This window comes from Pterocles gutturalis, unplaced genomic scaffold, assembly GCF_000699245.1.
Source record: "Pterocles gutturalis isolate BGI_N339 unplaced genomic scaffold, ASM69924v1 scaffold22427, whole genome shotgun sequence".
Classification (NCBI taxonomy): Eukaryota; Metazoa; Chordata; class Aves; order Pterocliformes; family Pteroclidae; genus Pterocles; species Pterocles gutturalis.
The window spans coordinates 2,274-16,709 of record NW_010113387.1 but is presented as its reverse complement, the minus strand read 5'-3'; the positions used below and the strand labels follow the sequence as shown (position 1 = coordinate 16,709).

At 38.2% G+C, this 14,436-nt stretch overlaps 1 protein-coding gene across 1 annotated transcript in view; it reads right to left on the bottom strand.

The window, feature by feature from the left end:
- The window catches only part of SEC62 (SEC62 homolog (S. cerevisiae)), a 15,304-nt gene extending 1,960 nt beyond the window's left edge, over nucleotides 1-13,344 (bottom strand). The window contains exons 1-8 of the mRNA XM_010074485.1: nucleotides 13,315-13,344; nucleotides 12,173-12,178; nucleotides 8,914-9,022; nucleotides 8,416-8,521; nucleotides 5,595-5,805; nucleotides 3,870-3,962; nucleotides 1,271-1,331; nucleotides 258-377 (exon numbers count right to left, since the gene is read on the bottom strand). Of these exons, the coding sequence (XP_010072787.1) occupies nucleotides 258-377; nucleotides 1,271-1,331; nucleotides 3,870-3,962; nucleotides 5,595-5,805; nucleotides 8,416-8,521; nucleotides 8,914-9,022; nucleotides 12,173-12,178; nucleotides 13,315-13,344 (736 nt within the window). The remainder of the gene's footprint in view (nucleotides 1-257; nucleotides 378-1,270; nucleotides 1,332-3,869; nucleotides 3,963-5,594; nucleotides 5,806-8,415; nucleotides 8,522-8,913; nucleotides 9,023-12,172; nucleotides 12,179-13,314) is intronic.
- Nucleotides 13,345-14,436: the final 1,092 nt, after the last annotated feature.

Genomic DNA, 14,436 nt, shown 5'->3' with positions numbered 1-14,436 from the left:
CTTTTTTTTTCCCCCCTTGAAATGGAGGCTGTAAACTAGTCTCCACTATACAGGAAACACAAAGAAATGCCACAGTTTGCACCTTCTTTCATTCTGTGGCACAACTCTGACACCCAGTGGCCACAAGGGAAATACAGACACGGAACCAGTCCGGCTATTGCCAACAACTCCCAAGTGAGGCAGCCACACATCTCAGACCACGTTTAAGAAGTAGACTGTATCTGCGCCCTTTCAGACCTCACTAAAATGACACTTACCAACGGCAAGAAGAAGAATACTGGCGACAAAACAGCCCGCGCCTACACTGAGGTAATAAACACCAACACGCATTTCTGCTGGCCAGAGTGGGAACAGAGTTGCAGCTATAACAGCAATCACTAAATAGAAAGATAAGAAGAAAAGCATGAGAAGCACGATTAGTGTTTCCTGGTGTGTATCTAAAGGTTCTAGGCTTACCATCTATTCAAGGTATTGGCTTAACATAATATGAGTTACTGATAGCATTTTAGGCCTGGACTGAAACCTTGTCTAGTCCCACTGCGCCTGTTCTCATACCAGGTAGACAGACACCATGTTCAGCAACTCTGAGTGGCAGTGCTTTGTCAACAGAGCAAAGAGAGCACCTCTGGCAGAGGGCACAAACAAGGAGGTGAGCAGGGAGCTGCCTTTAACCACTGCAGCAGGACACAAGCACAGGGAGCTCCGTGGAGATCATGGTGGCCCTAAGTATTGGCCAAAGGCCTGAACAGGGCCCCAAAGGATGACATGGATTCTCAGGAAAAGATGTTCTCTCAGGGCAAGGAAGCTGGAAGCCGGAAGCTACAGGTCAAGGGTGTTAGACCAGCACTACAATGATCTGTTAGCTCACTGGTCTCAATTAACATCAATACTAATTTAAATTAAAAAAAAAATTAACTGATTGGATATTTCTTACACAAATACAAATTCTAGGGTCAGAAAAATATCATTCATAGTTTAAAATAATTCCTTTAACATCTTTCACATTTTTATATAACAGAAATAAACAGCTTGCAAACTTGTGCAAGTTTAGACATTTGCTAAAGCATGTTTCAGGTTTTGTTTGTTTTAAACGTGTACCTCCTCCATCCTGAGATCAAAATTCATACAATACAATTGGTATCAAATCATGCTGAAACTGAAGTGCAAAAACCTTTGTCCAGAAAAAATACAAACCTCCCCAAGAACAGATGGGCCTGTTGATACTGTGCCTACTTTTACGACGTGCTCACTAATATCGACTCTTACTTACCAAGTACAAGTCCCATGGCAAAAGTTTTAAAGTGAACAGGGTCATAGATCCACACATAGACCTACAACAGAAATAATCAAGTTTATGCTTGGAAAACAAGTTCTCTGATCTAGCATTTCATGTATTCCTTCATCCAAATGCTTACAGCCATGCTAGAATAGTCGGTGCTGAATCGACGGCCCTGCGGTCAGTCTTGTATGAGAGCAAGGGGTTGCGGGTCATAGGCAGGGCTATACTTTGAACAAGACTTGAAACAGGTTTCTGCCAGTGAAAGGTGCAAAAGGAGACACAGCCAAGGAGCTGCATGCCTGCGTGCCCACACTGACTGCCTCAGCCACGGACTGATTACAATCTCAACCTCATGGCAGGAGGCCCGAGGACACCATGCTGCTGAGGAAGGACACAACACAGAGCTGGGCAGGGCTCTGGCTGTGCTAGAGGCTTCCATCTGGGAGGAGAAGGAAGGGAAGGAGTTTCCACACTGTGTAAGAAAAACAATGGAAATCTCAGACTGGATCTCTCAAGGAATTATTGCATGAAAGAAGCTGTCCCCAGAATAACTTACAGGGGACATAAGATCTTGGGGAAAACAATCAGACAGTAAAACTGATGGGGAAATGAAAGATTCAGAAATAACACTGAAACAAAGTCTGTTGTTATCTTTCTTTATTCATTAATGCTGTTCAGCATGAAGCCAAAAAACTTTTGTAAAGAAAAAATTTCTCAAGTCCACCAAGGGGAAACAGAATACTTGTAGCTGTAAAGAAATTCCCTTAAGAGAAAAAAACCAGACTGAACATATGGAACAAAGCAACCAGCTGAAATGCTCAGTTTAGCTTAAGTCCCATTTGATGGCTCAGATAAGTATAATTGCACCCTCTATTCCACAGCGCACTGTTATCTAAATGGCTACAGTTGCACTGCTCCACCAAATAATTGCGCGAGAACTGTGGATCCATTTGAATCAGATTTGCTCGGCCTTACAAAAAAAAAAAAGAAAAAAAAAAAGAAAAAAAAAAGAAGCTTCTTGGTAAAGTGCAGAACTTTCTGAACTAGAAAAGTAGGATTTTTTTTCTTACCAAATGGAACAGTTGGAATCTTAGCTATTGTTAACTGAAAAGAAGCTGATTACTAGAAACCAGCAAGCTTTATAGCAGATGTGTTGATATGAACTACCAGGAGGATGCCTTAGAGGCAGTAATATGTTTTTTCAGTGTGATGCAAAAATTATTTAATATTCTGCTTCTCACAAGGTGTTACATTTGACTATATGCAGGTGTAGCTCTGCTGCCAGTTCTGTGAGCCCAAACAAACTGAATATTATGACCGGTGACGGAGCAGTATGATGGTGTGTAATACTCAGTGTTTGTAAGTGCAAAATAACAAAGAAAAGGAATAAACAGCCCTAATGTAAATATACAAGGATTGGCTCTAAATTAGCTACTACTTAAGAAAGATATTAAGAGTCACAGTTCTTGAAAAAATTGTAGCTTATTAATAAACAAAAAAGTAAACAATGTTAAGACACAAAGTACTGTTATACTGCAAATCCAGTACTGCACCCTCATTTTGAATGCTACGTGCCACTCTGGGTACTCCATGTAAGAGACAATAGGGAGGGTCAGCGGTAGGTGTGATTCTGTATGAGGTGGGATGAAACAGAGCAAGGCAGATTGTAATAGAACTGACCGAAAAAGGGGTAAAATAAACATTTTCCACACAAGGGATTTATTTACAGCGTTTACTGCCATGTATGTTTTATAACCAAAGGTATACAAGAATCTTAGGGGAGATTCCAGTCCAGTGACACACAGCATCGACACGGAGCACAGTATAATTTTGCTGAAGTAAAGATGTACTAGTCATCCCAAATCTCAAAAGCACAAATATTCCTGTGTACATTACAGAGCTGTTAGAAGAATTAAATTCTTTGTCTTCCAGGAAAGCAAAGTACAGAGAAGTATTTAAGACCACAATTCCAGTGGTAAAGCCAGGATGAGAATTCAGGAATACCCACGTGTCACCTCTCTGCTCAGATCACAAATTCAGGCAGCCTCTGGATGGCAGATAGTTTTGACTTGTGCTCCTGTGATTGGACATCATGTTCTGAAAGGCTTGTCTTTTGTTTAGAAATAGTTCAGCATGACAATGGCCACAGGACAGTTTAGGTTGGAAGGGACCTCAGGAGGTCTCTAGCCCACCCTTCTCTTCAAAGCAGGGCCTGCTGTCAGGCCTGCCCAGGTTACTCTCGGCTTTACGCAGTCCAGTCTGAAAGCCTCTGAGCACAGGGGCTGCAGAACCGCTCTGGGCAGCCAGCTCCAACACCCCTGATACCCTGAGAACAAACACTTCACCTCATGGCCACTAATACATAAACTGGCAATTAAGTTTTCTTTTAGATTTTTTAAGTTACTGTCCTATGTTTAGCTCCCTCTGACCTCCTTGCAAATATCTACAAATCCAATGTTTCAAGATCAGCCATCACAATGCCATTAATTTTTCTTTCAAGGTAAAGAGTTTGCAGAAATCCAGTAAATTAACCTATTATTTGACAACAGTGCGTTGACACTGGAAGTTAGAAAGTACCCATAAATCTTACCTCATTTCCATCCAAGAAAACTTGGTCTTCATGTGGCTCAAGTTTAAATTTCCTCTTAGTTTCCTTTTTCTTGGGTGTTCCTGGGGTCTCATCCTGAGGACAAACATAAATTACATACATTTTAAAAAAAAATGTGAATTTTAATTTCTAGTATTTTAATATATTGAGTCTGATAACTTTCCACAAACTTAAAAAAAAGTATGAATGTGATCTTAAGTAAAGATGCTTTACTTCCTTCTGTTCTCATTAATTACTGACTGGGTACCTCAAAAATAAAAGGAAAATTGTGGGGAAAGAGAAGTTTTGCTTTTAGTTATTGTCCAAGGACTAGACAGTGACTTCAGGACTACGTTGTGTCTCCAAATGCATAGCAAAGCTCCACTGATAAGTCTGCACAAAGATCAAGAACAGGATACAACGCTTCATAATCACTAAGTTTAATAGAATTATTTCGTACCTTAGTGCTGTATTTACCATATGAGCATCCTTTCAGAATTAGTTTCTGCCTGTTTATTCTGTCCTCCTCAATCTCTTTCTGGATCTCGTGCTTCCTCTTCCCTGTCTCCTGTTTCCTTCTCTTTGCATACTTCTTTGCTTATTTATTTGCTTGAAATTAACTTTCTAATTTTTGTCCTGTGTTGCTGTTCAAGTTACTATCCACTGGCTTATATAATTCACTAAAATACCACTTCAATAATAATGATTAGTTTTAAAAATTAACATTACACTTAATAATGTAACTCTCCACATGACAGGGAACTGAGGAGTTCATGACTTTCATAATCAGCATTTTAAAAAGTACCTCAAGAGTTAGGTAATCTCATACTGCCTTCTGTGTTTAGACTGACAGCAGAATTGTTCTCTTTGTAATTCTTTTATTAGCTATGTAGCTTTCTTCTGAGATCAAGACCTTTGTACACGTAGACTACACCTCTCACTAAATGTGCCATTATTTCACTTAGGAGTGGCTGGATAGGAATAACTCGAGCACTCTGCTACCAACTCTCACTGGATTCATACCACTGTATATAGAAGAAAGACCACATTCCCTCATCAAGTTTCTCCTGCAGATTCCTAACATTTTAATTTAGGAATTCTGTTCTGCTAATGAAATAAATCAGGAATGAAAACATGAAAAAAACCATGAAAACTTGTACAGTAATAATAGTTTGAAGTTTAAAGAAAGTAAACCAGAAGTCTGTGAAAATGAGGCATTAGGCAGATTAGGAATAGAGCTGTCATTCCCAAGAACAGCCCTCTATTGCAGAGCTGTTTACAAGCACCAAGTATCAAATACTACATTCCAAACATTCTTATTACCAAACATTGCAAAACTGTTTTTGTTTCACATGTGCAGCTGCACCGAGATGTTAGGTCACACCATATGTGTCATTCTCTGCTAACGTACACTTGTACAAAGCGCCGTTGCCTGCTGCAGCTGAAGAGAAGTAGTTTTTGATTAACTCAGTCCACGTTAGACGACAATGAGGTACACAAAGGCCCACCTGAATCTGCTTTTTTGATCTAGATAAAAATCAGAACAACTCCAAAGTTTAAAAAATGAAATAAAAAAAAGCAGCAGCATATTTTAGAGATAAAAACAGGCAAAAACCGTACATCAGATTCTAGAATAACCAACCATATTTTTAAGGCAATGTAATCGTAACAATCAGTTAATGTATTCTCTCTTACAAGTTTGTCTCTTCTCTTCCAGATAGTACTTACCTTCTTACACTCCTCTTTTTCACCATCCTTTTTCTTCTCCTTTTCTTTCTCCTTCTTAGTTTTTTCATCTTTGCCACTTTCTTTCTTGCTCTTTTTCTCCTCTTCTTTCCCACTCTCAGCCTTTCCTTTTTCCTTTTCTTTCTTTGTATCCTTGTCAGGTTTCATTTTCATCACTTTTAATGCTCGATGAAAGAACTGTTTTTTCAGGAGTCTTAAAATGAAAAAAGTTAAACAGTACATTTAAGTGTGGCTGTGATGATAACTTTTACACTCAATTATGTTATTAGATATCATTCCAGATTATCTATCTAATAACATAAGGAATAGCATGCCTGAAAGACAGAGGTCACCATCATCCATTCTGTTTGCAAATAACTACACCAGACCTAATTAGCCGATGTCTCACCTCTTGCTTTGCTTTTTTGTTCATCTGTTCAAACCTGGTTAAAACCCATACTTTTCTGTGGCAGCATTTCACACAGACATAAATGAATACAAAATTAGTAGGAAGCCACCAGGCCAATTTAATTATCTTTCCCATTAATGCAACTCCAACCAATATTATTTTCAAGTTCATGTCAATGTATTTCATAACAAAAATAAGAAAGCGTACGTTTGGCTTTTCAAGTTCCTTGGTAAGAGGTGCACAATGAATAAAATCACCTTGTTGGGACTGCAGTACATACTGCAAGCATTCCATTCATGCCAGCTACAAACATACCTTATAGCAAGTATATCTACAGACAGCGGGGCAGGAGGAAGTAGTACTTGGTAGTCCTAAGGTTGTCACCAACAAGTAATGTCCTTGAAAGGATCATAGCCAAATTCAGAATGGGAAGAGCAGTACTGAATACTGCTCTTCAGACTGAGAGGAAGCAGCAGGGTGTGAAATCCAACACTCATTCACACCAAAAAACCTGGTCCTATGCTCCAAATCGCTTTGATTTGTCCTTGGCTTCTTTCAGCTCTTGCTGCAGACCAAATTCTTATGCTGGACTGCTTGTTGAATTAGGAGAACTCGCTAAAGAGAGAGAAGTCATTCTACCAATTAAACTGACTATCAAGTCACGTTGACTATCAAGCAAAGTTGTTTCAGGTATAAAAAACAACTTTCCTTCAGACAGTTGTTGACATGGATTCTCTTTCTAGCAACAGAAAATCACTTGCTTGGGAGAAATTACTTTTCTCTACAGCTGGAAGTTCAGGGGGCTCAGGTATCGAGCAGCCCACAGGACAGGTCTGGCCTGCAGAACAGCTCTTCACCTGCAGGAGCCACCTCTGTCTCTGATGGAATATAAAAGATGGGACTGTGCAAGACCTGCTGCTCAGAGCATGGAGCCATGGTGTCAGTAAGGCCAACAGCCAGGTCCTGAAGCACGATAGACCTTGACATAACTAATGAAGTCTGGATTGCTCGCTGATTCCCGACTTGTTAACCCTCCATAGATCTGCTGAACAAGCATTATTGATATAGCTTATTGGTGACAAAGCTCCTCAAGAGAAAACTTACTGAATTTAGATCAATATGTAGGTGTACCAGGAGACCTTACATACTGGAGCAGCATCATGAATACAGTTAGTAACTTGTTTTAAATATGCAACTGTTCAATGCAATTGACACAGAATGAAGGAACAGGATCTGATATTTGTCGTTTATTTGATAGGGCAGGTAAAACAAGCAATAGCCACACAAAGAGAGTTAAGGTACTTGTTTTTACTATGAACAAGAGCCTAAGCAGCCTTTTCTACTGAAGGGACTAGTTTTATATCGAGATAGTCCTCCATCCCTTCCAAAAGGCAAAGGAAGTAGACAGTGCTAATGTTTAAAAGTCTGAAAACAGCCTCAGTGACTAAAGGTGGCCTCAGCATTATTAGCAATATAGAAGCGAGCAAGAGAAACCACACTGCAGACGTGGTATGGTGCCAAACGGATCATCAGGGCACGAAATGATACTGGTGATAGAAGTCACTGCCAGAGAACAGAGGGTTGAACTGATTTTCTTTGTGCACTACACTGGCATTCTTTACACTGCTGCAGCTGAAGGACTCAACCAACTGTCATTTCATCTGATATTCTAGTAACTGAAGAACAAACACACAGACTCCTACCTCAGTCCAAAGACTCTGGAAGGGATTATTTTTCTGCTCGCATTAAAATAATGCTTTTTTCCTAAACTTCCTTGAAGAAATCAGCAAAAGGATTAAAGTTCAAACACAGGGTCAGCCCTCCCTCAGCCCTGGAACTGGGGGGAAGAATCTCACCTTGCTGGATGGCCAGAAAAAAAAAAAGACTAAATATTAGCCATATTCTTCACTTCTAAGTAGCTTTCACAGAGCTCTCCAAGTGTAGACAGTCCCCTTAACCCTATGCGTCTGCCGCAAATGAGGTGTAGTCAGAATACGCTATTCATCTAAACAAAACGAGTACACTAAGCAGCAGGGACATACCATTTGAGAGGCGTAAATTGAACCTCAAAGTCCAGCTTCTGCCATGATGGCAGACTAGGTGCATGGGAAGGAGAGATTTGATAGCTCTGACCCTACTAACTTAAAATAACTACACAAGTTAGGAAAATAATGTTGTTCATCTTGCTGCCCCCAAGCAGTGTAATGAAAGAATGAGAGTGTTTTGAGAACAAAGATGATAAAACTACATTCTTTCCACCCTCAAACACAGTAATACAAATACAATCATTATTTTTACATACAACCACAAATATTTTAGAATGCACAAAGCCCAAATGAAACTGGTTCCTAAGTAACTAAGACACCTTGACAACTACACTCGTTAATAAAACTGATGAATTAGGCTAGGTCATACCTGTTGCAGTAATCAACTACAGACTCTCGGGTTGTAAATAAAGCTTCTTCTCCTTTCTTTGCTTTTGCCCATTTAGAATCCAGGAGGCAATCCACAGCTTTTGAGGCTAGAGAGAAAAATGGAATTAAAAATGCATTTAAATTAATGACAGGTATTTTAACAGTTAGTCTATACTCCTTGAACCACACCAGCCAGTCAGTCAGTTCTGGTGATGTTCCACATTCTCTCTTTAAATATTTAAAGACTAGCCACTCTTCTGAAATACACCAGTCTTGACAATTATACACCTTCAAATCAAAGAGTGAAAAGTTTACTGTGTTTACGTCAGGCTGATAAGATTAATTTTATGGCTAACTAATGCCTAGGTAAGTTTTCAAAAGCAAACTGTAAGATCAGTACTTATTAGATAAAGCACTAATAATAAAAAACAAAACAGCCCCCCCTCCAGTACAATGTGAGAAAAAGAAAGTTTTATTCTCTAGTTAAAAGTAACCCTACCAATAAAATAATCAACTCGGTGGCCCATCATGTTGGTGGATTTTGTTGGACAGTTGAAACGTAAGTATTTAGCAACAGCCTTCTCCTCTTTGAATGGCTCACCGACCTCCTACAATAGTAAAAGTGCAAAATTAATACAGTTTTAAACACATGGGAAAGACACTCAAAAATCAGATATTGCAAAGTCTTCATTATTTTACCACAATATACAAATATCAAATAAAATGTAAAAGATGTGAAAATAGGTTGTCATTTTTCCCAAGAACTTTCTGTCTAAAGCAAAAAAGCATTCCTTTACAAACTCCTTTAACAGTTCTGTAAAAAGAGCAAACTAAAGGAGGAACTAAGAGTAAAGCAGTGGGCACACGGAAAGCTGGTTAAGGCGTGCAAGCTTGGATAAAAACAGTTGTGAAGCTTGAGAGCAAAGAAAAACAACAGAGTGAGGAATGAGCATGTGTGAAATGACAGCAACACAAGCATATTGACAGAATACAATGCATCTTGAATTTCATGTGAAAGAGGAGAAAACCATGTTGAAAAGAAGTTGAAAGATTTGGCTAGAAAATTTCACTACTACTACAAGACTACAAAATGACTGAAACTTCAGAGTACTATCAAGGAGATTCTTCCAACCTAGAGACTAGGAATGCCAGTATGAAGTACAGCATGATGAAGTACACAAATGTCAAAACAGATGTTTTAGGAAAAAGGAGTCCTTAGTCTGAACACATTTGTAAATTCTGTACATTTACCAACTTGCAGAGAGGCAGCAGAATTCAAAGATTTGTAAGACAGAAGGATGGAGATGGGCATTTTCAATTATGTAAGATTAAGACCTAATATTTGTAAGCAGAAAAGGAAAACCTTTCTCTTGTTCCTGCTTCACAAAAATGTTTCTGAAACAAACATTTGGCATATTACACTGACTCATGTGAACTTCCTCAAAAATTCCTTTCTGTAAGAGTGCTGTTCATCAGTAAGGCTTGATTTTCCAAATCTTCCTGCTACTCACTGATCAATAACAGAGAAACACTTGGACATCTTTTCAGACTGCCAGTACCTCCTCTGTACCTGTTCTTCTCATACTGGCCAAAGAAATAGATTACAGAAGCCACAGAACAGACCAGTGATTTACAGGAATACATAGAATTCAAAGATTCTATTTCAAGACTATGTTTTTAAAGGTCAATAAACATATACAACCTCCACTGCAGCTTTTAAGATGTATAATCATAATACTGCAAGAAGCACATTAAATGGAAATGCAAGGTCAAATAGATGTTGTTACACCAGAATAAAAACTTCAGATGGTGAGAGCTGTTAATTTTCAACAGTTTGCACAGCTAACTTTCAAAATCAACTAGTTAATGAATTATCCTTCTAGATGGGATTGTTGCTTTTCTTATCTGAGGACAATTTTAAAAAGAATACTATAGATATAAGAAATCCAAGTGACCAAAAGCCCTCTGTTAGTTCTGAGATTACTGACATTTTTTAAAGCCTAAATTCTCTATATGTATGCAGAAATATGCTCTCATACTCACCAGTTAGACAGTTTTTAATTTAAAACGTGCTTAAATTAAGCCAGATGATGCTAACAGCCCTCATATAGATCAAAAAATTCTTTCTCCATGTTCAGTCCTTCCCCGCCCCGGAATTTTAAGAACCTGTATCACTCATGGAAAACTATTTACTAACTGACAGTGCATGTATGGACATAAATGATATGCTGTGGTTTGATGTCCCCTTATATGGTACAATTGTACCAGTAATTGTAAATCACTGATGATATTCCTAAATTTGGTACCAATAGAGATTTGATTTAATAGCAATAAAATGAGCTACAATTCATTTAAAGAAAATGAGTGAATGTGCCCCATCGTTATTGTATGGCACACGCGCTAAGGTACCACAGAGAGTGATGACTACATGCAGCAATCAAGTTTCAAAATAATGCTTTTCTAATATTTCCTACCAGTAAATTAAACTTAGAACAACAACTCACAGGCCAAATGTTCTTCTTGACAGCACAGACCATAAAACAGTCGGAGAAGCTACAGATATTTACATCGATGTTAGTTTTTCTACTAGGATTTTTTGTCTTCCTGAAATATTTAGGATCCTGATCAGTCATATGATGTGCTATACAGGCAGTGCCTGGCACCAGGAGATTTTTTTTTAGATTGCTCCTTACTGTCTTTTGCTTTGTCCTTTTCTGTGGGTATTTCCCTGTGAGAAAGACTGCCACAGTTTACCTGAGCTCATTCTGAGGAAGTTTCCCCTGCAATTTAATCCCAAATTTTCATCCCATTTTCATCTCTTTATTTGCAGAGCCAGACTTCTGTTAAAATATTAAAACAGATGACTGACAAGATATTATTACATTTCATCATAAAGTGAAATTAACAAAAGCACTGAAAATTTCAGTATCCTAGGCACAAGTTTTCACAGATGTAGTTCAACTGATCTTTATGTTCAGTTGTAAAAATAGCCAAACTCCAGGCATTTTAAGCCTCCTTATACATTTAGAAAAAGATTATACAAATGAATCAAGGGTTAGTTCTCAATAAATTATAAAGCTTTAAAACAGACGACACAGCCTTAAAAAGCATATGAAAACTTTCTGATATTTAAAGTTTGCTTTCATAGGAAAGACAGATTCAAGAAACATCTCAGGCAATATATTTCTGGAATGCTGTAAAATGTCTTCTTAATTAAAATTCTATGGCTAAACTGTTTTCAATTAATAAAAAATAGGATGGTGTCAAGCTCCCAAAAGCTTCTGCTCTAGATTATGTTTCAGAACCTTGCATCTACTTCAATTTTATATATTGAAAAATGCACGTTGTCACTAGACAGCAGGTTAAATTCAGAGATTTATGACCTCTGATAATTTACAAACTCCAAGAATGCCATTAAAAATAAAAAAATCAAACCCAATTTCTTATTTATCTAGACAGAAGAACTCCATCTACATCAAGACAGGAAAAGCAGTGCTCAGCCTACCTACTTACTAGAAATGCACTAATATTGTAAATTTTTTAAGAATAATTCTTAAGCATTCCTATCAAAATTCTGCCCTCTATGAATTCATAAAATGATGCTGAGATTTTCAAACCCAAGGACCTTCCAGACCCACTGAAGTGAAAGGAAAACCCTAATGAAATGCACTTCTTACCATTATCTCCCAAATCAACGTACAGCACAATGCACTCTGAACTTCCTTCAATACACTGGTATAGTTCCCAGTTAATTCAACCTGCAACTGGGACTGCAGCAGCAGAGAGGCCTGTACACATTAAAAATACAAACATCTGAACTGAGCTACTAAAACTAGTGTGTCCATGAGCTTCCTTCTCCCTCTCATGTCTACCTAAGTATGACTTATTCAGGTTCTCTTACTCCTTATATCAAAAGACCAGACCATATTTGTCTGTCATTCATTTTTTTCCCCCTTTGCATCACAGTTGTGAGAAGACAGCCACGACCCAAGACAGGATGATTTCCTTCCACAACATTGTAATGTAAACACGGTTTCTGGAAAACCAGAACTGAGTAAATGATGACTATCACTAACAAGTTATTTCATGTGCAGACAAAGACATTACAAGGATTTATGTTCCTCTGTTTATTTCAATAAAATGAATATGTAGTTTATTTCTTTGTTCCTGTATCTGAGAACTTAGATTTTTCAGAACACCATCCCTCACAGAAGATTTCCACAGCCTAATAGTCTATACAGTTTTCAGATATGGAAAAGAAGAAATTTAAGCCCATTTGTTATGTGCAGCCTTTCTCAAGCCAAGAGGCTCCATCAAAAATGACACTATGTCAACCCATGTTCTATTCCTCATACCTCTCCTCATATTATAAGGACACTACAACTGCATTAGTGTTATCTTCTCTGAAGATGCTCTGAGCACATCAAAGCTCAGGCTGAACTGCAAGATTATCCTTTTCCCTTTTGACTCTCAGAACCTTAGATGACAAGATGTTCTGTGGCAGGAGAGTGGGTACTTCTGAAACATTTATACTTTGCCTAAATAAATCAAGGTGCAGTAGGACAGAGAAAAAGCACACAGATTAGCGTAACTCAATAGATCACTGCGTGGGACTGGGTAGGGGGGAAAACATGTTAGGGTCTTAGGACTTGCTTTTAGGACTCTATCTGTATTTCCTTCCATAACTAATAAACATAAAATTGTCTAACTCCTGCACTGATGGCCAGTACATGGATTGCCTGAGGTCTCTTAAAAGAAACTGTGGCAGAGCCATGCAGAGAAACCAGTTCTTCTACATTACCATGGCTGTGTGCTAGCCACAAGACATTAACTTTTCTTTACAGAAAAAAATTAACAGGGTTTTTTTTGTTCTATACCTATCCTATGAAAACAGAAGTACTTGTTTTCTTCCTTCTTTCTTTTCAGCCATTACTAATTTTTTGAGCAAAACATACAGAGTTCTAAAACACATGTCAAAGGAGCAATGTCCTTTGAAGCCAAAACACACCAGCTTCAGTCCTCTTCTAACTCTAAGCCACTTGTTTTGACTTTTTCCCTTCCCATCTCCAAAAATGTAACTCAGATTTTCAAAAGACAGTGATCCTTATTTTAATGACAAGTGGGGCTGCTACTTTTATTTCCTATTTTTCTGCATCCCCACCCCCCCAATATTTGTTTCTTCCTTCTCTATCACCTGATACCACTCGCTTTCAAGTAAGTTATTTAGCCATTCTCCTTTGTTATTACCCCATTCAGCTTTACTAGAATTTATGAGAAAATAAAGACAAACAGACAAGCTGGATTAAAATGTGTTATTGGAAAACCACTGCATTGTCATTTCTGAAGATCCTTTCCATACTCATTCATACAAAGCTGTAGCACAGGAAGCAGCAATGCAGCTGTTGCACATTTTACTTCCAGCAGAGCCCAAATCAAGACACGACACAACTGTAGGCTACAAGAGTTAATACTGATAAGACATCCTTCATCAAGAGAATCTCAAAGCTTGAATACAGTGATTCAAGAGGAAAAAAAGTCAACAAGGAAAGTAGGACCATTAATGGCATTGATGCCACCTCAGCCATCAATTTGCTGTGAGACATTCCCCAAGAACTGCCTAAGAACTGTTTTCTCTATTCCTGACTCTATTCAAGAGCAGTATTTATATGCATTAACATTTCTAGAGCAGAGGACACAGCACTAAGGTGCTAGGCAAGTGCTATTAATCACAATGCAAAGATAAACAAAACTTCACATGGCAGAATAAAACCGTGCACAATGGAATCTGGCCAACGTAATTAAAACTTAATACCTACTTAACAGTCAAATTGCAGACCTGCCAACAAAGTGCCACGTGTTACCCAGCTGAATGCTTGTCAAAGTAACAAACTCTAAAGATTTTGTGCTTAAGTGAATATTTCAGGATATGTATGGAACCATATTTTTTTCCAAGAAATGAAATAGCTTTGATCAGGTCACTGGAGTAACGTGCATTCAAAGACATCTATCTTTGGAGATGTAT